Source organism: Chrysemys picta, chromosome 5 (assembly GCF_011386835.1).
Source record: "Chrysemys picta bellii isolate R12L10 chromosome 5, ASM1138683v2, whole genome shotgun sequence".
In the NCBI taxonomy this organism is placed as follows: Eukaryota; Metazoa; Chordata; order Testudines; family Emydidae; genus Chrysemys; species Chrysemys picta.
The window spans coordinates 20,321,283-20,342,590 of record NC_088795.1 but is presented as its reverse complement, the minus strand read 5'-3'; the positions used below and the strand labels follow the sequence as shown (position 1 = coordinate 20,342,590).

The 21,308-nt window shown below is 45.0% G+C and overlaps 2 protein-coding genes across 4 annotated transcripts in view; one reads left to right on the top strand and one right to left on the bottom strand.

Annotated features, from left to right (window-relative positions):
• Positions 1–21,308, bottom strand: part of UNC5C (unc-5 netrin receptor C) — a 368,610-nt gene that overhangs the window by 79,821 nt on the left and 267,481 nt on the right. For all 3 annotated transcript variants that reach the window (XM_005278470.4, XM_005278471.5, XM_065596056.1), the window contains exon 4: positions 15,388–15,491. In XM_005278470.4, coding sequence (XP_005278527.1) covers positions 15,388–15,491 — 104 coding nt within the window. The remainder of the gene's footprint in view (positions 1–15,387; positions 15,492–21,308) is intronic.
• Positions 6,833–9,395, top strand: LOC135983553 (uncharacterized). The gene is made up of 2 exons (XM_065596055.1): positions 6,833–7,831; positions 8,826–9,395. The coding sequence occupies exons 1-2, from the start codon at positions 7,255–7,257 to the stop codon at positions 9,299–9,301; spliced, it is 1,053 nt and encodes a 350-aa protein (XP_065452127.1). The 5' UTR covers positions 6,833–7,254; the 3' UTR covers positions 9,302–9,395.

Below are 21,308 nucleotides of genomic sequence, written 5' to 3'. Positions count from 1 at the left end.
GGCTGCCCGAAGCCGGTAGTGCTCGGGCAGCCCGGCTCTTAAACAGAGCCGAAGAGTCAGGGGAGGAGCAGAGCCTCCGGCCGCGGCGGTTCTGCTCCTCCCTGACTCTTTGGCTCTGTTTAAGAGCCAAGCGCTATGGGCTTTGGGCAGCCCCCATGCCTCCGGACCCTGCGCCGCTGGAGCCCGGGAGGGGAAGTGCGGGGCCGGGGGTGCAGGGTCCGGAGGCATAGGGGCTGCCCGAAGCCCAAGCGCTACCGGCTTCACAGTTTGCCGGGCAGCCTCCAGACCCTGTGCCCCCGGCTGGGCGCTTCCCCTCCCGGGCTCCAGCTGCGCTGGGGAAGCGCCGGCCGGGGGCGCAGGGTCTGGGGGCTGCCCGGCAAACCGTGAAGCCGGTAGCACTCGGGCAGCCCTTTCCGCGTGGCTGGGAGTGGGAGGGAGGAGGGGGCGGAGTTAGGGCGGGGTTGGGGCGGGGCTGGGGTGGGGAAATGGGCGGGCCCAGGGCCCTGTGGAGGGTCCTCTTTTTTAATTGGTTAAATATGGTAACCCTAAGATTATCATCCTCACTGAAGGAAATGATAAGAGGATGGCTGGTTAGACAGGAAGTATAAGTTATATTTACACACACATTTTAGTAATCAGCAAAAAGTAATGTGAAAGCCAAAAAGCACATGATTCCCATAATAATTAGTACATCTTGTGTTTTCTTGTTACACCATGTACAAATGTTAGCTAATTAAAAACTTATTATAACATTTAAATAAGGTTTTGGTTACTACACATTTTTACTTACTAATGGCCTAATTTTTCCAGAGTTGCTGAGCAGCTGCCACTGACTTTTGTGTTCAGCACCTCTGAAAATCAGGCATGCGTGCATGTGTGTTATCATCAGAGGTAAACAGAATTTATGAGAACACAACTTATTTTCTCATGTAAGCAGTAACTGAGCAACTGCCAAATACACAAGGTAAGAGAATAGAGCAGAGTTGAGACAGTATAATGTATAGATGACAGCAATTATTCATACTGTTATTATACAGGTTTTATCAATTATTTGATTTGTAAATCATGTCATCCCACGTTGTTTTGCAACTCTGCTGATAAAGTACATTTACCGGCAGTAATCAAGGGACCCTAAATAGATTTCTGGCTCTTAAAAATTCAATAAATTAGAGAATGTCTCTAGCACTATTAATAATAAACATTTGAGTATTTTTATATATAAATAAAATTAGGCCACTAGTAACTAAATGTGTGTGTGAACCAAAACCTCATATAAAAATAATATATATAAACCTTTCTGTATGTGTGGAAGTATCACTGAAATCAATCAATCCAATCAGTGAAATAACTTTAACTTCAATTTTCTGTCATCAAACCAGAAATCCTTCAATCTGGGACATAACCATCACAAACAGTAGACGTTTTCCCATGTGGAGATAATATCAAAGGAAAATTTCAGTGATATATAACTCAATATTCTTCCACATTAGCCTTACAAAGGAAAGGAGACTGTGAATTCCACAACAATTCACTCTAAGTTTGTAAGCTCCTTGGGGCAAGTACTGTCATTTGCTATATGTTTGTACAGTGCATAGCACAACAAGAACCTGGCCTGTTTGAGGCCTCTAGGCGCTAAAGATAAAATGTTAGCTAATAATAAGAAATGCTGAAAGAAGTGCTGTAGTACAAAGAACACGTGAAGGTCTCCTGATTTTGACTATGACTCCTTATGTTCTTTGGATTTAATTTTCAGACCAGTGAGCACCATGACTGCCACCAACTCTATTTTATCTGTGTGCACTGTGTTGCTTCCAAACCTGTCATGACACCGTGCTGTCACAGTGACTGGCTGAGCAAACACGCAATCCGAAGGTGGCAGTCATTTAGAGCAATGCACCTTGCAGCTTATTCTTTCTCATTCTACTCCCTGGTGAGAGACAGATGCGTTGTCTCTAATTATTCACTGATTGGTATCGGGAGATACATTAACATAATTGGCACATTTGTTCTAATTAACAGAGGGAATCTGCCACATGCCACCCAACATGATATGTGAGACCATCAGCAAGAAAAACCCACAATAATCACAATGGCTATATCTCCGTGCTCTAATCAGGATGTTTTGAGCAGTGGATTAAAATAATGCAACACACATGGAAATGAAAGCATACAAAGTAGTACAAGATTTCAGTGCAGACTACAAGAGTGGAGAGTACATTCATCAAACAAGTGATTATATAAATGGGAAAAGCTATTACAGGAGCCAATTACTGATACAAAGTCAGCCACGCCAAGCTACTAGCATTATCTAGAGGCTGAAACGCCTTGGCAAGCTTTTCTGACTGGTTTAAAAACTGCTAGAGGTGGAAGCATAATGACAGAAGATAAGAGATGGAAAAGGCACGTACGGTCCTCTAGATCCTCTGCCCTTGCCAATGCAGGATTGTTCCTTACAATTCTTTCTCTTGTAATGGTGGCAGCTGAAACAGCATTTTATTGTATTTTTTAAGTCTGCACTGGGTCTGGATCCTGTCAGGTGCTGAGCACCCACAAATATCGCTGAAGACATTAGCCCAAATCTTGACGTCATTAATTTAGTTCTTACTTAAGCAAAACTCATTGATTTCCAGGAACAAAATTCAAGGACTGCAAGATTTGGCCTCCTGACTTCAACGAGAGATTTGCTTGACTAAAAGCAGAGTCAGAACCAGAGGATTTGGCACCACTGGAGTGCTGGCTGCTCAGCCCCTAACACGAACTGCTGAACATTTTCCAACCTACTGCCTTAACCGTGTCAAGTATCAGGGGGTAGCCGTGTTAGTCTGAGGAGTTTTACCCACGAAAGCTTATGCCCAAATAAATTTGTTAGTCTTTAAGGTGCCACCGGACTCCTTGTTGTTTTTGCCTTAACCGTGCAATTTCTTGCTAGTATTTGGGTTCCCTTATTATGCAGTCATATAGACAGAACAGTATCTCTACTGAACTCGTATTTCTTCTAACACTCATATTTTAATTACAGCTCTACGCATTCTTACCAGAACCTTTGGTCTGGGAAAGTAGGGTATGCATGAGTTACTACAACAGTCAGACCATAGAGAGACTTAGCTTGTACCATAAAGACATTAATCACAAATGTATGTCTGCTGATTAAAACAAAAAATATATACACTGGTGAAATAAACTACCAGTCTGTACAGAGCATGAGACATCCAAGTGAGAAACTCGGACCCACAGAGATTTCTGAGAGGTCACTGAGCTAACAAATATTCTAGTTATCTAGAGAGTTGAATGCCTCTTTGAAGACTACTGTTATTTGATGTTTGGATTTGGTTTCAAATGCACACTTTCATCCTACCAACTGCTCACTAAATAGGATGCTGTGTTCTTTGCATGCTAGTGGCAGGAAATGGATTTCTACACTTTTTTTTTTTTAAAGGTGGTCTCCAAAGAGGCTGAAATTACAACTATGAGTGACTGCAAAACACATACCGGGAATAAGACAGCGAGCGCAAACCACAGTGACATTTTATTCAGTTGTCGTTATTTCTGCTTCTATTGCCAATAAGGGGGATTTTTTTCCTGCTGTGGAAACACTTCCTTAATTGCACATATGTCCAGCTCACTGCTTGAGTACTAAGATCTATACAGAGTGTGTTGTAGAAGGGATATAAATTCTAGCTGTTTTTGAGAATGTTACAACTTTGCTTTAAGTACTACATGGAGGTGAACTTTTATTAAAAAAAGCCTCACAGCTGAAGATGGACTAGATGGCTCAGATAATGGGATATGGAAAATTTCACTGTTAGCTTTATGGATTCAGTAGAAACTCAGAGTTCTGAACACCTCGGTAATGGAGGTTGTTCGTAACTCTGAAATGAACAAAGCGTTACAACAACGCCTGAGGTCAGCGCCGCCTGGGGCCCACACCTCCTCCTGCATCTCAACCCCCGCTGCAGCCCTGAGCCCCCTCCCGCACTCCGAACCCCTTGGCCCCAGTGCAGAGCCCCCTCCCACACTCCAAATCCCTCATCTCTGGCCCCACCCCAGAGCCCGCACCCCCAGCCGGAGCCCTCACCCCCTCCCACACCCCAACCCCCTACCGCAGCCCGGAGCCCCCTCCCACACTCCAAACCCCTCAATCCCCTCCCAGAGCCCCTTCCTTCACCTCAAACCCATCATCCCCAGCCAACCCTAAAGCCTGCACCCTCAGCCAGAGCCCTCACCCCATCCTGCACCCCAACCTTCTGCCCCAGCCCGGAGCACCCTCCCACACTCCGAACCTGTTGGCCTCAGTCCAAAGCCCCCTCCTCCATCCCAAATCCCTGGCCCCATCCCTGAGCCTGGACCCCCAGCCGGAGCCCTCACCCCCTCCCACACTCCAACCCCCCGCCCCAGCGAAAATGAGCAAGTGAGCAAGGGTGGGGGAGAGCAAGCGATGGAGGGAGGGGGGATGGAGTGAGCAGGGGTGGGGCCTTGGAGAAGGGGAGTTGCATGGGTATGGCCTCAGGGCAGGGGTGGGGCAAGGGTGTTTGGTTTTCTGCAATTAGAAAGTTGACAACCCTAGGCTGGACAGCTCTAACAGCTGGCAAGAAAGGAGGAGGAGCCATTTTACCAGAGATTGCCAGCAAGGGATCCATGGGCCACAGCTTGGGAACTTTGATGTTAGAACATGAAGTACTACCACTCACATCACCCAGTTTAAGCACAAAACCTGGAGAACGTACTGCCCCAGGAAGGAATCATGTAAAATTCCGTGGCTAGATAACTTTGTGAATGCTACTGAAAGTTCCAGTTGTGCAGGCTATATCAATGGTAATCAGCTCATATACTTCAGAGACTAAGAGAACTATATTCTGACGGGATCAGGGGTTCTGGTCATTTTGCCAAAAGCAGAAAATGATGGACTAATCTTCTGGGGGAGCAGGAGACTAATCTGTCTCTAGGGTATGGAACCAGTCCCTGCAATGAAGAGCAATTTGAGGCAAGTCTGACTCATCAGTGCATTTGGAAATATTGCTAATAGCTATTGTGTTTACTTTCTCCTATGTTATAAATCTTCTAAACATATACATCAAAACCTGCTGTTATTAACTGGAGGCCATGAAGGAAAGTGGTGTCAGGCAGCTGTACTTTGAGACCCAGAGCCATCCTGGGCTGCACAGGGCAGGGTAATGAGAGAGGAATGCATGGCGACATGCACCTCACTGCATCACAGTATTCACAGAGGGTATGTCTACATTGCAGCTGTGAGCCTCCCAGCCAGGGCAGACAGATTCGTGCTGGGAGGACTTGGGCTAGCACACTAAAAATAGCAGGGTTGACATTCCAGCTTGGGCTCTCAAGCCTAGAGCACACTAGCTCAATCCCCACTAGTACGAACCTATCTCCTTACGTTGGGCGGCTTGCTCTCAGCTGCACGTAGACACACCCAGAGAGGCGAGAGGCCTGGCTGTTTCTCCAGACCAGCAGACTGTGCCCTATTGTGGTTGTGGAACATTCACTGGATTATAACACTTTTTAAAGCTAGGGACAAATTCTTCCCACACTTACACCAGCGCATCCCCACTGGCTACCAGTGGATTTGCACTGGTGTAAATGAGGGAGGACTTTAGCCTCGGGAGTGAATTCTGCGTCTGCACTGCGGGCAAGGAAAAAGGTTGTCTATGCCCTTATCACCTATTAGTACAACTGAAAGTAGGAGCTAGGGAATTTGCAAATAGTCCTTGTTAGTATTTGGTAAGTAAAGGAAGATGGAGAGATGTGCCTCCTTACATGTCACAAATCAACTTGGCCCCTTCCAGCCAATTCCCTATTGATACCTGACCCACAGGTAATTCCATCATGCATCACAAGGGGCCACAAATGACAATGCCATTTCCCAGCTGATCCGCATTCATGGCCATCAACCCCACTGTTCTCCTTTCTACAAGCTCACTTTCGTGCAGGGAATATAAAACACTGCTTGGATGACAATGAACTTGCATGGAAATGCATACACATGAAGTTCCAATTAAGGAATAACTGCAGCAAAACATAAGCTCTCTCATGAAACAAAGCAAACAGCAGTCATATTAATAATCAATTAGATGGAGCAGCCACCTGATGCTGCCTATTTGGAAAAGTCCCTAGTTGCCACCAGCCGAATAAAGTCTACACCACACTCATTTTGACTCGGCAAAACAACTCCTCCATTTGCCACTTGACTCCTTGATGGGTTTTTTCTTCTCCTTCCTAATTAAACATGCAAAGATAGATAAATATAGTGCCAGTTTTTAAGCTCTGCTGGGTCACCAAGTTTGTATGCTATGCCCAATTATAATTAGAAAAGCAATTATCTCCTTGTTGAAGGTGCAGCAAATCACACATTTCAATGCAAAACTTCATTTAGCTGCTTATGGCATATTAACTAATCTTACATCTCATTGATGTTTTGATCTATAACCTATTGCAAGGAGCTAATTTGATGGGGCTGCATGTCTCTGAGTATATTTCTCATTCACAATATGATACTGGCATCTTTCAAAGAACAAATTAAATGAGCAAAGGGATTAATTGCTAATAATTCTGCTGCATTACCTTGGGAGAATCCCAGTATGTGCCCCTATCAAGAATGTGCTCCTTTCTTGGCTTTTCAGAGATGCCTGAAAGAGTCCACATGCCAAGAGGAGGCGGAATTAATGCTGAGGCTTCAGATGGAATCCAGAGGACTGGAACTGTCTGATCTTCAGAAGTGCTACACGCCTGCAGATCTCATTGACTTGACTGGAGTTCAGGGTTCTCAGCATCTCTGAAAATCAGGCCCCTAATGCCTAGTGATGGCCAAATGCAAATCTCAAAAAGCCTTATTTGTTTAAATAAGGCCTGGTCTACACTAGGCGTTTATGTCGAAGTTAGCGCCGTTAAATCGAATTAACCCTGCACCCGTCCACACTGCGATGCTATTTAGTTCGACATAGAGGTCTCTTTAATTCGACTTCTGTACTCCTCCCCGACGAGGGGAGTAGCGCTAAATTCGACATGGCCATGTCGAATTAGGCTAGGTGTGGATGGAAATCGACGCTAATAGCTCCGGGAGCTATCCCACAGTGCACCACTCTGTTGACGCTCTGGACAGCAGTGCGAGCTCGGATGCTCTGACCAGCCACACAGGAAAAGCCCCGGGAAAATTTGAATTTGAATTCCTTTTCCTGTCTGGCCAGTTTGAATCTCATTTCCTGTCTGGACATCGTGGCGAGCACAGCAGCACTGGCAACGATGCAGAGCTCTCCAGCAGTGATGGCCATGCAGTCTGGGAATAGAAAGAGAGCCCCAGCATGGACTGATCGTGAAGTCTTGGATCTCATCGCTGTGTGGGGCGATGAGTCCGTGCTTTCCGAGCTGCGATCCAAAAGAAGGAATGCAAAGATCTACGAGAAGATCTCTAAAGACATGGCAGAGAGAGGATACAGCCGGGATGCAACGCAGTGCCGCGTGAAAATCAAGGAGCTGAGACAAGGCTACCAGAAGACCAAAGAGGCAAACGGATGCTCCGGATCCCATCCCCAGACATCCCGTTTCTACGAGGCACTGCATTCCATCCTCGGTGCTGCCGCCACCACTACCCCACCAGTGACCGTGGACTCTGAGGATGGGATACTGTCCACGGCCGGTTCCTCAGACATGTTAGGGGACGGGGAAGATGAGGAAGGAGATGAGGAGGGCGAGGCAGTTGGCAGATCTCACAACGCTGATTTCCCCGACAGCCAGGATCTCTTCATCACCCTTACAGAGATCCCCTACGAAGCGTCCCCAGCCATTACCCCGGACACAGAATCTGGTGAAGGATCAGCCAGTAAGTGTTGTAAACATCTAAACATTTATTTTTAACAAAACAGGAATATTAACAATTAAAAGAATGGGTTGTTCATGATTAGTGTGCCCTAGGCGCTTAACGGTTTAGTAAGGGGCAGTGCAAGTTTTGAAAAGAAATCTAGCAATGTCCGGTTTTCAGTGATTGTCCTGCACAAGCCGCTCTACTGTGTATTCCCTGCTACTGCAGCTACAGTAAAATGCGGTCTATATGTGCGGGGATAGAGCAGTAATCCTCCTGGGACATCTCGATGAAGCTCTCCTGGAGGTAACTTGAAAGCCGTTGCATGAGGTTCTTGGGGAGAGCGGCCTTATTGGGTCCTCCGAAGTACGACACGTTGCCGCGCCACGAGATTATCAGGTACTCGGGGATCATTGCTCTGCACAGCAGGGCGGCATACGGCCCTGGTCTTTGGAGGCTTTCCCGGAGCATTCTCTCTTTGTCGCTCTCGGAGATCCTCATCAGGGTGATGTCGGCCATGGTGACCTGCTTTTAATTAGGTAGGGGAATGTTAGTGTTGGGACTGCTTTCCCGTTCCTTTACAGAACTGTCACCGCTGGTTTGCAGCCACGCGGTGGAGGCGGGAGAGGGGCAGCCGAAAGGGATCATTCCCGGGGACAGCCGCGAGGGGGTGGGACAGGGGCAGAGTTCCCGCTTGCCGGATTGCTGGCAGCAGGGACTGACATTGATTTAAATGTGAAATGAGGCCAGTGGTAATATAAAAGTTTTAAACTGCCACAAGTGTACGGCTTACCATGTCTGCCTGCAACAGAAATTCCGTTGTGCTGCCTCGCTTCTCAAATGTGCTGTTCAAGACCCCAGGCACAGAATGCGAAGGCCGAGAATTCGACCTTGTGCTGAGTGCGCATGTGAAAGGTGCTGTGCATGGTCTTGTTCACAGAGAAAGACTATGTTCTTTGTTCACAACTACATTTATCTTTCAGAGGAATTCACTCCCTTTTTCCCATTTCCACAGCCCCGTCTGCGACTGTCTCACAACCTAGCCTGGAATCACACTCCCAGAGGCTAGCGCGGATTAGGCGTAGGAAGAAGAGGACACGGGAGGACATGTTCTCTGAGCTTATGGCCTCTTCCCAAGCCCAGGCAGCACAGCAGACCCAGTGGCGGGAGAACTTGACCCGAATGCACCAAGCCAACATGGATCGGGAGGAGAGGTGGCGGCAGGAAGACCAGCAGGCGACTCAAACGCTGCTTGGACTACTGAGGGAGCAAACGGACACGCTCCGGCGCCTTGTGGATGTTCTGCAGGAACGGAGGCAGGAGGACAGAGCCCCGCTGCAGTCCATCTCTAACCGCCCTCCCCCGCCACCAAGTCCCATACCCACCTCACCCAAAGTGCAAAGAAGGAGAGGCGGCAGAGTCCCTGCTAACTCTCACTCCACCCCTGCAGAGAGCTCTAGTAGCAGAAGGCTCTCATTTCCCAAAATTTGAAAAGTTCTTTCCTTCCCGCCTGACACAAGCCCACGTCCAAGTTTCACCTCCCAATGCCATGTGTAGTTGATAATAAAAAATTCGTTTCTGTTAACTACTGTTTCAATCATGTTCTTTTGGAGGAGGAGGGGAAAGGGGGTTGGAAATTGGACAGGACAGTCTCCTTTGGCAGGGTACATAGTCGGGGGCAGGCACAGCAGCAGGGCATATACACAGTGCAGTGATGCAGTGACTAGTTGCCCCGGTTAGTCTGGGAGGTTGTTTTGATGTAATGTTGGGGGGGGTGGGTTGCTCTGTGACTTTGTGGCGGGGGAGGGCAGTTACAGATCTTAAGCGCCGGTCCTTAGACAGGATCACAGAGCCACACAGCATGGGATCTGTAACCGTCCTCCCCCTGCCACAAAGTCAAATAGACCTCCCATACACACAGTCCCGATCAGGAGGGGTGACAGGCTCCGTTGAAACAAGCATCCCACCGCAGCGGAGCCTGTCAATCCTTGAGTTTAGAAGCTGCATTCGCATCACAACACTAGACCCGCCCCGCACCACAGTCTGCGTCCCAGTTTTAAAAAATTCCCGCTAAAACAGTATTAAAGAAAACGGTGTGCTTTAACAAAGTAGAACTATTTTTATTTCGACACGTGTGTTGGAGGGGGGGTGAAGGGGGTATGTAACTGGATAGGATAGTCAACATTACCTGGGTAAAGAAACGGGGGCAGGTTTAGCTTCTCAGTACACAAACTATAAAATCACAGGTTACCCTGCTCACTCAGGAACTTTGCTTTCAAAGCCTCCCGGATGCACAGCGCTTCCCGCTGGTCTCTTCTAATCGCCCGGCTGTCTGGCTGTGAGTAATCACCAGCCAGGCTATTTTCCTCAACCTCCCACCCCGCCATAAAGGTCTCCCCCTTGCTCTCACAGAGATTGTGGAGCACACAGCAAGCTGCTATAACAATGGGGATATTGGTTTCGCTGAGATCACAGCGAGTCAGTAAGCTTCTCCATCTCCCCTTGAGACGGCCAAAAGCACACTCCACCACCATTCTGCACTTGCTCAGCCGGTAGTTGAAGAGTTCTTTTTCAGTGTCCAGGGCGCCAGTATAGGGCTTCATGAGCCAGGGCATTAGCGGGTAGGCTGGGTCCCCGAGGATGACTATAGGCATCTCCACATCCCCAACAGTTATTTTGTGGTCCGGGAAGTAAATACCTTGTTGCAGCCGTCTAAACAGACCAGAGTTCCTGAAAACACGAGCGTCATGAACCTTGCCCGGCCATCCCACGTAGATGTTGGTAAAACGTCCCCTGTGGTCCACCAGTGCTTGCAGCACCATGGAAAAGTATCCCTTTCGGTTAATGTACTGGGTGGCCTGGTGGTCCGGTGCCAGGATAGGGATGTGAGTTCCATCTATGGCCCCACCGCAGTTTGGGAATCCCATCGCTGCGAAGCCATCTATGATCGCCTCCACGTTTCCCAGGGTCACTACCTTTGGCAGCAGTACATCAACGATTGCCTTCGCTACTTGCATCACAACAACCCCCACGGTAGATTTGCCCACCCCAAACTGGTTCGCGACTGACCGGTAGCTGTCTGGCGTTGCAAGCTTCCACAGGGCTATGGCCACTCGCTTCTGTACACTCAGTGCAGCTCGCAACCGGGTGTCACTGCGCTTCAGGGCAGGGGACAGCAACTCACAAAGTTCCAGGAAAGTTCCCTTCCGCATGCGAAAGTTTCGCAGCCACTGGGATTCATCCCAGACCTGCAGCACTATGCGGTCCCACCACTCAGTGCTTGTCTCCCGTGCCCAGAATCGCCGTTCCACGGCATCAACATGACCCATTGCCACTGTGATGTCCTCGGCGCTGGGTCGCCTGCTTTCTGACAGGTCTGTGCTACTCTCAGACTTCAGGACATCACCGCGGTGCCGTAGCCTCCTTGCCTGACTTTTCTGCATCTGCCTCAGGGAAACCTTTATGATAAGCTGCGAGACGTTGAGAGCGGCCACAACTGCAGCGATGGTCGCAGCGGGCTCCATGCTCGGAGTACAGTGGCGTCCGCGCTGTCAATGACTGGAAAAGCGCGCGAACTGTTTTCCCGCCGGCGCTTTCAGGGAGGGAGGGCGGGAGTGATGGACGGATGACGACAGTTTCCCAAAAGCACCCTCGACTCATTTTGTTACCCAGAAGGCATTGCCGGCTACACCCAGAATTCCAATGGGCAGAGGGGACTGCGGGAACTGTGGGATAGCTGACCACAGTGCACCGCTTCGAATGTCGACGCTATCACCGTTAGTGTGGACGCACAAAGTCGAATTACTGTCCTTAGTGTGGACACACACGTTCGACTTTGCAATATCGATTACAAAAATTCGATGCAAGTAAAATCGAACTACTCTCGTAGTGTAGACAAGGCCTAAGTATCCAACCGTTCAGATGCTCTTTAGCTGATCATCTTTTATCTCGGTATAACCCAGTGTCTCAATTGAGGAAAAGTACGATATAATGTGGCATAAATACAGAGCAATGGATTTTGCTGCTTCTTTTCTGATTCCTCTCCCAGGTGATTTCAATGGAGTTACGGCAGGAATGAATTTGCCTGCTTTAGTTATGTGCAGAAATCTCATAAGAATCTCGCTTATGGTATTTTAGCATTTCCACTGCTTGTATGGGGCACAGACAGGAAATAACCAACTCTTACCCAGACATTGCAGAATGCTTGAAAGGTTTGGTGTGAGTTTGATTCTAAAATGTAACGTTCCCCATGTGGACTGGTTTCCCATCCTTACCGAAGCCCTAATGCACACAATTAAGCATTGCTTTGGAGGTGCTGCAATGCTTTGGAAACCTAGAAAGAGCCAGAACTGTTGTTTTTTGGTGTTATTTTTGCCATGTCACTGCTCATTTTCCCTACTGCGTCAGTTCTCCTTCTGCAACCTGCCAGAGTGCAGCTGGCACACTACTGCTGTTCTTAGTTGGTGGTCAGGGTATACAGCCATAGAGAAGTTGATTTGATTTCCATAGTGACTGAACAAATCATCAGTTGCCTTTCCTGGTCCCCAGTGAGCAAGCAGGATGAATTTTGGTTTGACCTCAGACCTTCAGAGCATTGTGTTGTAACACACACCCTTGTATTTGGATCTTGGGCTTTTTAAATGTCTATAGTTTCAATCTACTCTAATGTGCATGATGCCTTAGTAGAGCTGAAGCACTGGTAAGTGCTCTTTAAAAGCTTTGCTGCCTCATCTCTATCTTAGTCTTTCTTCCTCCCTGGGGGAGGGAGCGAGGGGCTGGGATAAAAACTGTGACATGGCTCAACCTACTAAAAACAAAAGGATCTGTCCTGCCATTGCTCCATAGGGGCTTGATGTGGTTAACTGCCATTTACCATGCTAGGAATTACATGTCTAAATCCTCTTTGCATTGACAGGGATATATTCGCTATCCTCCTAACAGTGGGTTATTTCCAGCACTTCCTAATACAAATTAAAACAAAGAGAAAAAAACAAAAGCAAAAATTTCAATGACCGGGTTATATAGTGATATCAATGTGAATTATGTTACCTGCAACATAGGATTTTTTTTTTTAACTATTCACCATTTCGAAAGCTGGAAAAATGCAAGAAAATGTGGGTCACCAATTGGTCTGGATTGGACAGCATGGTAATCTGTCTCTAGGGCACAGAAGCAGTCCCTGTAATGAGGAATAATTTGAGGTACTCTTGTCTGCCTCATCGAATCTGGAAACATTGCTAATAGCTGTTGTGTTTACATTACCCAGACAGACTTGGGATGTCAGGAATCAAAACATTCTTTCTATAATGTGAGAGAGCCTAACAGCTGATTGCTTGCCTTCCTGGAGTCCCTTCTTTCTCGGTTAACTATATCATCATATCAGAAAGTTCTCCGAACAAATAAACGAAGTCTTAAACAAAGAAAGCATTCATCTCTAAATTAAAATAATCATGTAATCCTTCAACCCACCAAGTTACCTTTCATCTTTCCATTTTTTAAATTTATCATACCAGCTTCAGCAAGTGCCAGTAATAAAGTGTCACATTAGGGTATTCCTATTCATTAGTGTTCAGGTCTTTGTTCTTTTAATAGCGTTGGAAAGAGTCTACAAAGAAGCTGCATTAGGCTGCTCTCCAATCTGGGTGTTTGATCTCCCTCCTGACTTCAAAAGTGAGAAGGGAGGGGGGGGGGGGGAAGAAACATTAAGAATAGTTCTTTTGAATGTCAGACAGGGTATGGCTCCTGAGCCTGCCAAATGTTAATTGGTGTCTGCCCCGACCATGGTGCAAATAAGATTCACAGCCAATTAGCTTGCAGCCATGAATCTTTACTACTTAACAAAGTGAACTGTCTGTTAGGGAGTATGAAAAAGAGCAATTATTATATGGTCAGCTCACAGAGAATCTTTTCAGAGATCAGTTTCTTCACGGGAACCAGGGCATATTAGCCTTTAAAGCAGTTCAGTGGAAGGAGGATACATTTAATCTGATTTAAGAAAAAAACAATTAAAAAGGCTAATGCCTTTTCCATAATGTTTGTGACAGAGACGAGCGCCCCCTTTCTACTCATCATGCTAACTCATGCTGTTTGTCTCTCCTCCACGTAATCAGGCTTTCTGTTTTTTTTGACAGAAGAGATGAACTAGCTGTTAAGTCACTGAGAAGTGCAGAGCTGTGTGTAACACTGCACACATACTAACTGCCACTCATGAACAAGCTCAGCTCCCAGCGAAGGTAATGAAGTCCCCCACTATCCGAGAGCATCTGCGATATGACATGCCCTGTTATAAATACACTTGTCAAGGCACAACAGTAGGTTGGCAGGATGCTAAGGAAGCAACAAAAGTTGATAAGTTCTTGAGGAAAGTCAACTGATTAATATCATGGCTGTCAGAGAGCTGGCTCGCCAGACTCAATCACTTCTTTGAACTTTCGGGATCTTAAAGAGGAAAGAAAAAAATGTACTGAAAAATATATATGTGTGTGTGTGTAATCCACTATGTTAATTATTCCTTCTGTTGTTTGTCGACATTTTTTTGCAATTCTGATTAGATCCAAGATCTAGTTTGATAGGGATGTAATATGTTAAGCATGATCTCCAGAGAAATCAGTCATCAACAGTGAATGACAACCACTTTGCTACTTAACCATGACAGACTAACTTATCCTAATGCAAATTGGCATCAGTTTCTTCTGAGCATGGTAGAGAAAGAATGAGGAGAATTCTGATTAGGGAATTACCATCATTAACAATAATTTTTTCTACTAATCAGCAGAGTTGAATTTAGAATTTCAGCGGTCCCCCTGTGATTCTGAAACCCCCGTCCTGTGAGGAATGAGTTCAAAGCCCTGTTCCACTAGCCCCACCACCATGCTGAGGTGAACTCCTTTTCACGGAGGAGCCCATCACCGCCTGTGTGCACAGTTTTTGCTAAATAGTGCAGGGTTACTCCTGCCAGTAAGAAAACAGAATACCCTCGCCTGTGTTTTTAATTGCTGTTAGATGGAACAGATAAGCCATGTTAGAAGATGGCTTATTTTCCTTCACACCACCCTGTTTCAGCTTTGAGAGGTCCCTTATCAGATCATGGTAGGGGCCCTTGTACTGTGCTATGCAGTCTGTGTGTGAGTGTGTGTGCACCAACATGTGAGGAAAATGAAATACTGCAAATTAAAAATAAATGTTTTAGTAAGACATGAAAGCCAGTTGCCTCAAGGACAGCAATTACTTACACTTTAAAAAAAGACAAGGAAAAAAAAAAGGGTTGCATTCATAAATCCCACCAGGTATTTGTCCTACTGATGCCAGATATAATACTGCTGTGTTCTGATTTCATGAAAGAGAACAAAAAATAAAACTGAACTGCCTGTGGCTCTGCCCAGTGGGGCATTCTAATTGACTCCAAAGTCATTAATCAGTTCCCAATCAATCTATTCTACCAGCAGCAGGCAGTTAGGTCTCCATTACCATCCATTCATCATGCCATACCCTAATTCACTGCACCATTAGCCACATATTAGGCCTCAGTTAGGACAACTAAGTGGCAATTGCTAGCGCAGGAAGCTGTTGTCACTCACCTCAGCTACTGGGATGCCTTCAGGTGGACGGCACTGGAGCAGGACTTCCTGTTCCAAAGACACTTCTTTCCCCAGGGGCTCCTGTTCAAAAGTCTTTCGGAGATCTAGTAAAAACCAAAAGCAGGTTGTGAGGTCATTAATTCTTCTTGCAATGATTTACAGATGATTGTAGTAGTGCAGAATGCATGTTAGGGTATTTCCAAGCAGACAGGAAGACAATCTCTGTCCTGAAGAGACCCTTGTCTAAAAAGACTGAAAAATATTTTCACTTCATTTTATCATGTTGGAGAACTTATGTGGGAAAAGATTTCTTAGCAATTTTATTATTATGTATTATTTGTATTGCTGTATGCCTAGGAGCCCCACTCACAGACCATGACCCTATTGTGCTAGGTGCTGTACAAACAGAACAAAAAGATGGTCCCTGCCTCAAGGAGTTTACAATCTAAGTAGATTATAACCATCATCATTTGGAGCTGGGTTGCTTTTGGCTCCTGTGCAACTTCATATAAGAGAGAGAGAGAGAGAGAGAAAAAGAGAAAAGACAAGGGGCCTCTTCCCCATTCTCCCCACCCAATCAATCACTCACAATGGGAGTCCCTGCACTCAGGGAGCATCAGAACTCTGGGGTTCTCAAACTGGGAGGTGGGACTCCTCAGGGGGTCGTGAGGTTCTTACATGGGGGGGGGTTTGCAAGCTGCCAGCCTCCACCCCAAACCCTGCTTCACCTCCAGCATTTATAATGGTGTTAAATATATTTAAAAGTGTTTTTAATTTATGGGGGGGGGTGTCACACTCAGAAGCTTGCTGTTTGAAAGGGGTCACCAGTACAAAAGTTTGAGAATCACTGGACTAAGGCCTTATCTATACTAAGGACTGGTATACACCAAAAATTTAGATCAACATAGCTATGGTGCTCAGGGGTGTGGAAAATCCACACTCCGTAGTGCTGTAACTATGCCGACCTAACCCCCAGCGTTGACACAGCGAGCTGAGTGGAAGAATGCTTCCATTGAACTAGCTACCATCACTCAGGGAGGTGCCATTCCTACAGCCATGGAAAAACCCTTTCCCTCATAGGCTGCGTCTACTCTACAGAGTTATGCTGGAATTGCTATGGCGCCATAACAATGCTGCTATAGTCTCTGGCTACATCTACACTACAGGGGGGAGTCGATTTAAGATACGCAAATTCAGCTACGTGAATAGCGTAGCTGAATTCGACGTATCGCAGCCGACTTACCCCGCTGTGAGGACGGTGGCAAAATCGACCTCTGCGGCTTCCCGTTGACGGCACTTACTCCCACCTCCGCTGGTGGAGTAAGAGCGTCGATTTGGGGATCGATTGTCGCGTCCCGACGGGACGCGATAAATCGATCCCCGGGAGGTCGATTTCTACCCGCCGATTTAGGCGGGTAGTGTAGACCCAGCCTCTGTAGTGTAAAGGTGGCCTAGGAAAGTGTGCTTGTTTAACTAACTGGATTTAAAAATCAGTCTAGTTAAACCAGTGCAAAGCTCTAATGTAGATGTACTTAAACCAGTTTAGCCCTTGGTTATATTGATTTAGCTTAAGTTGATAATTTACTTGGTAACATTTTAAACAAACTCATTTAGTTAAACTGATACATTTTCCTAGAATAGGCAAGGCCTAACATCGCTGTCCTGCACAGGGAGCTGAAAGGAAAGAAAACTGAGCTACGGCTCTGTTCCCTCTCTATCCAGTGCAGAGAGGGGAATGGACAACAAACCCCTTTGACAGGCGGGGCAGTAAGCACCAGAAAGCATTGTGCTCCCTGAGGCACAATATGCTCAGAGCTTCCTGTGGCATATTCTTGCCAGAGCTGCTGCTGACTTGGTGTGCGCATCCATGCCACACCCAGTGCAGGGCTGTGGCTACAAACCATAGTTTTGGAAAATTAGAAAAGACATTGTGCAGCACTACTACAAGTGTGTTGTTTTTAGGGTTCTCAATAAAACCTTGCTTTCCAGGGGTCTTAAAACTATAGCAGAAAAAAACATACTCTGAACTAGAAGTTGGTGCGGTCTACTGGTTGGTGCAAGAAGGGTGGTAGTAAGGACTTACTAATTTTATTTCTGGCTGTGCTGAGGACTAGCTACATGACCTTGGGAATGTTGACTCATCTCTCTGTTTGCTTCACCTGCTTAGGCCAGGTCTACACTACAGACCTATATCAGTATACGTATGTTGCTCATGGGTTTGAAAAATCCACACCCCTGAGTGACATAGTTATACCAACCTAACCCTCTGTGTAGACAGCACTATGTCCACAGGAGAACTTCTCCCATTGCGATAGTTACCACCTCATGGAAAGGTGGATTAACTATGCTGACGGGAGATGCTCTCTCACCAGCATAGGAGCCTCTGTAGCACTGAAAGTGAAGACAAGCTCTTAGTTTGCTCAGCATAAAAAAGGATATAACACCACCTACCTCACAGGGGTGTTTGTGAGGTTTAATCCATTCATGTTGGAAAAGAATGTTGAGTCCTTCAGAGTAACAGTACTTCAGAAGTGCAATGCATTCTCAGTTTTTCTTTTAGATTTTAAACAAGCAAAAATTAATAACTGTATTTAGTTGAGTAAAATACAAAAATAGAGTTGAATATTTAATGCATCTATAAAGACACTCCCAAAGGAGATGCATTGCCTCCATCCAGCAAATGTATTTAATATATTTTATTCAATATGTTCATAAATGATTTGGATAATGGCATAGAGAGCATACTTATAAAGTTTGCTGATGATACCAATCTTGGAGGGGTTGCAAATGCTTTGGAGGACAGGATTAGAATTCAAATTGATCTTGATAAACTTGAGAAATAGTCTGAAATAGATTGGATGAAATTCAGTGAGGACACTGCAGAGTACCGCACTTAGGAAGGAATAATTAATTGCATAAATACAAAATAGGAAATGACTGCCTCGGAAGGAGTACTGCAGAAAAGGATCTGGGGGCTATCATGGATCACAGACTAAATATGAGTCAACAATGTAATACCGTTGCAAAAGAAGCAAACAAGACACGAGAAGTAATTCTTCCACTCTGCTCAGCACCGATAAGGCCACAGCTGGAGTATTGTGTCCAGTACCGGGCACCACATCTCAGGAAAGATGTGGACAAATTGGAGAAAGCCCAGAGGAGAGCAACAAAAATAATTAAAGGTCCAGAAAACATGACCCACAAGGAAAGATTGAAAAAACGTGGTTTGTTTAGTCTGGAGACTAGAAGACAGAGGGGGGACATGATAACTGTCTTCCAGTATGTAAAAGATTGTTATAAAGAGGAGGGTGATAAATTGTTCTCCTTATCCACTGAGGACAGGAGAAGAGGTAAGGGGTTTAAATTGCAGGAAGGGAGATTTAGGTTACACATTAGGAAAAACTTCCTAACTGTAAGGATAATTAAGCACTTGAACAAATTACATAGGGAGTTTATGGAATCTCCATTATTAAACATTTTTAGGAACAGGTTAGACTAACACCTGTCAAGGACAGTCTAGATAATACTTAGTCCTGCCTCGTGCAGGGGACTGGACAAGATAACCTATCAAGGTCACTTCCAGTCTTACATTTCTATGAAACTATGATTCTACATCCATCATGTGTATATAAATACATTTTAGGAACTATTACAACAGGTTTTATTGTGCCCTAATATTAAAACTAGGAGATAATAGGAGAATATAGTGTTAATAATAGTAGTATACTGTCATAAATATCAAATACTATAGTAATAATAAATCTCAGGTTGTCAGATATCACAATGAGTGCAGTATAACTAGATTAGATAGATAGATAATCCTAGGTCTTCCCCGACATATTGTTTTATGTCTTCCCATTTCCCTTTCAAAGCATTAAATGTAGATCTGAAGTTCACTCAATAACCTTTTATACACACACACAAAATATATAGCGGGAGAGAGAGAGATTATATATATTAGATACATCTACACACACAAACACTATATATAAAGCATTTTATGAGATGATGAATATTGTGTGTGTGTATGTATATACATATACATATACATACACACATACACACAATATTCATCTCATAAAATGCTTTGTTTTTAAAACAAAGCTTTAATACTTACAAATTAAAATACATTACCCATAATGTGCAATAATTACATTTAGTACATAAACAAGCTTTCTTCTGATTATTATAAACAGGTGGCACAGATGAGTGTGAGCAGTACGTGTTCCCCATCCAAAATTTCAGTAGAGTTTTTACCAGGTGGGATTAATGCACATGAAGCGCCCCATCACTCAGTGACCTAATATGCGGTAATATTTTGAAAATGCCACTGCATTACAGTGGGTCAATGATCTGCAAACTAAAAAATACTTAAGTTCAGGTCTTGACATAACAGAGGGGAATGTTCTCAAAGGAGCTATTAGAGACTATCAAGTAAATAATACTCATTTGAAAAAAGTACATAATTGTGTATTTACAAGATATGGAGCTCTTCTACTCCATTCTGTCAACTTCATCCTGTGTGCTTAGAGCTTTATCCATCCAGAACTATATATGTCCTCCCAATCCACAGAGTAACCAGATAGCTGCAGACAGATACTGGTTGTGCAGTATATTTAACTATCCAAGCATAAAGTTGGCTTGCTGTGAAAAGCAAACAAACAAAAGTTCTAATTTAGGCTTTTTAGAAACATTGAGGAGATGGAGAGCTCATGTAAGTGACTCTAGCACCTGCGGTATCCAGCTAGATCGGGGTCGGCAACCTTTCAGAAGTGGTGTGCCGAGTCTTCATTTATTCACCCTAATTTAAGGTTTCGCGTGCCAGTAATACATTTTAACGTTTTTAGAAGGGCTCTCTCTATAAGTCTATAATATATAACTAAGCTATTGTATGTAAAGTAAATAAGGTTTTTAAAATATTTAAGAAGCTTCATTTAAAATTAAATTAAAATGCAGAGCCCCCCGGACCAGTGGCCAGGACCCAGGCGGTGTGAGTGCCACTGAAAATCAGCTTGCGTGCCGCCTTCGGCACATGTGCCATAGGTTGCCTACCCCTGAGCTAGATACATCCCACTGGTGTAGGACTGGGGCTGTTTCTGAGGAAATCAGTTTTTGATGAAAAATGGCCTTAAAAAAAAAAAAAAAACCTTGTGAAAATATTTTGATTTTCTTACAATTCTCCATTTGCTGTTTACTGATTCTAATCTTCATTTTCTTGCTGTTTGTGGTTTTAGAGAGTTCTTCCCCTGCCCCTTGTCAATTTTGATTGTCATCTTAATCACATGGTGAGATTTTTTCAAAACTGAATATTATCAAAACCCACATTTTTCAACTTTAAAACATGCCATTTTTGAAAGTTCTGTTTGCAAAATGAGGTGGAAAAAAGGTAAAACAGTCTCACAAAATTCCAAACTGAAAAATGTGGTCCATTTTGAAAACTACAAGAATGAAACAATCTTCAGGAAATGCTGCAACTGAAAACGAACAAACAAACAAACAAAAGGTAGACCCACTTAGTCAGGACTCTTGCCTGTGCAGAAACTGTGTGAATTGCTACTGCCCCTAAGTCTGCAACAGTTCCTTTTTGAGGTTCTCAGAGGATCAGAGAAACTGGTCTGGCACCTCTTCCATCCCTAATCTTAGGATGAGTGATGTGAGGTAAAGGGATGAGGGTACCCTCTTACTACATCACTTTAGTAATATAGGGTATGCTTACCCAGCAAAGGAAAACCCGCGGCTGGCCTGTGCCAGCTACTTGGGCTCGCAGTGCTGTTTCATTGCTGTGTAGACTTCTGGGCTTGGGCTGGAGCCCAAGCTCCAGGACCCATAACATTTCTTCCAAGGCTGATTAGATCAGACAAGGAAGAATCCACTTCTTATGCTAGGATGCTAAGGGATTAGCATACCTCTTTGGTGTCATT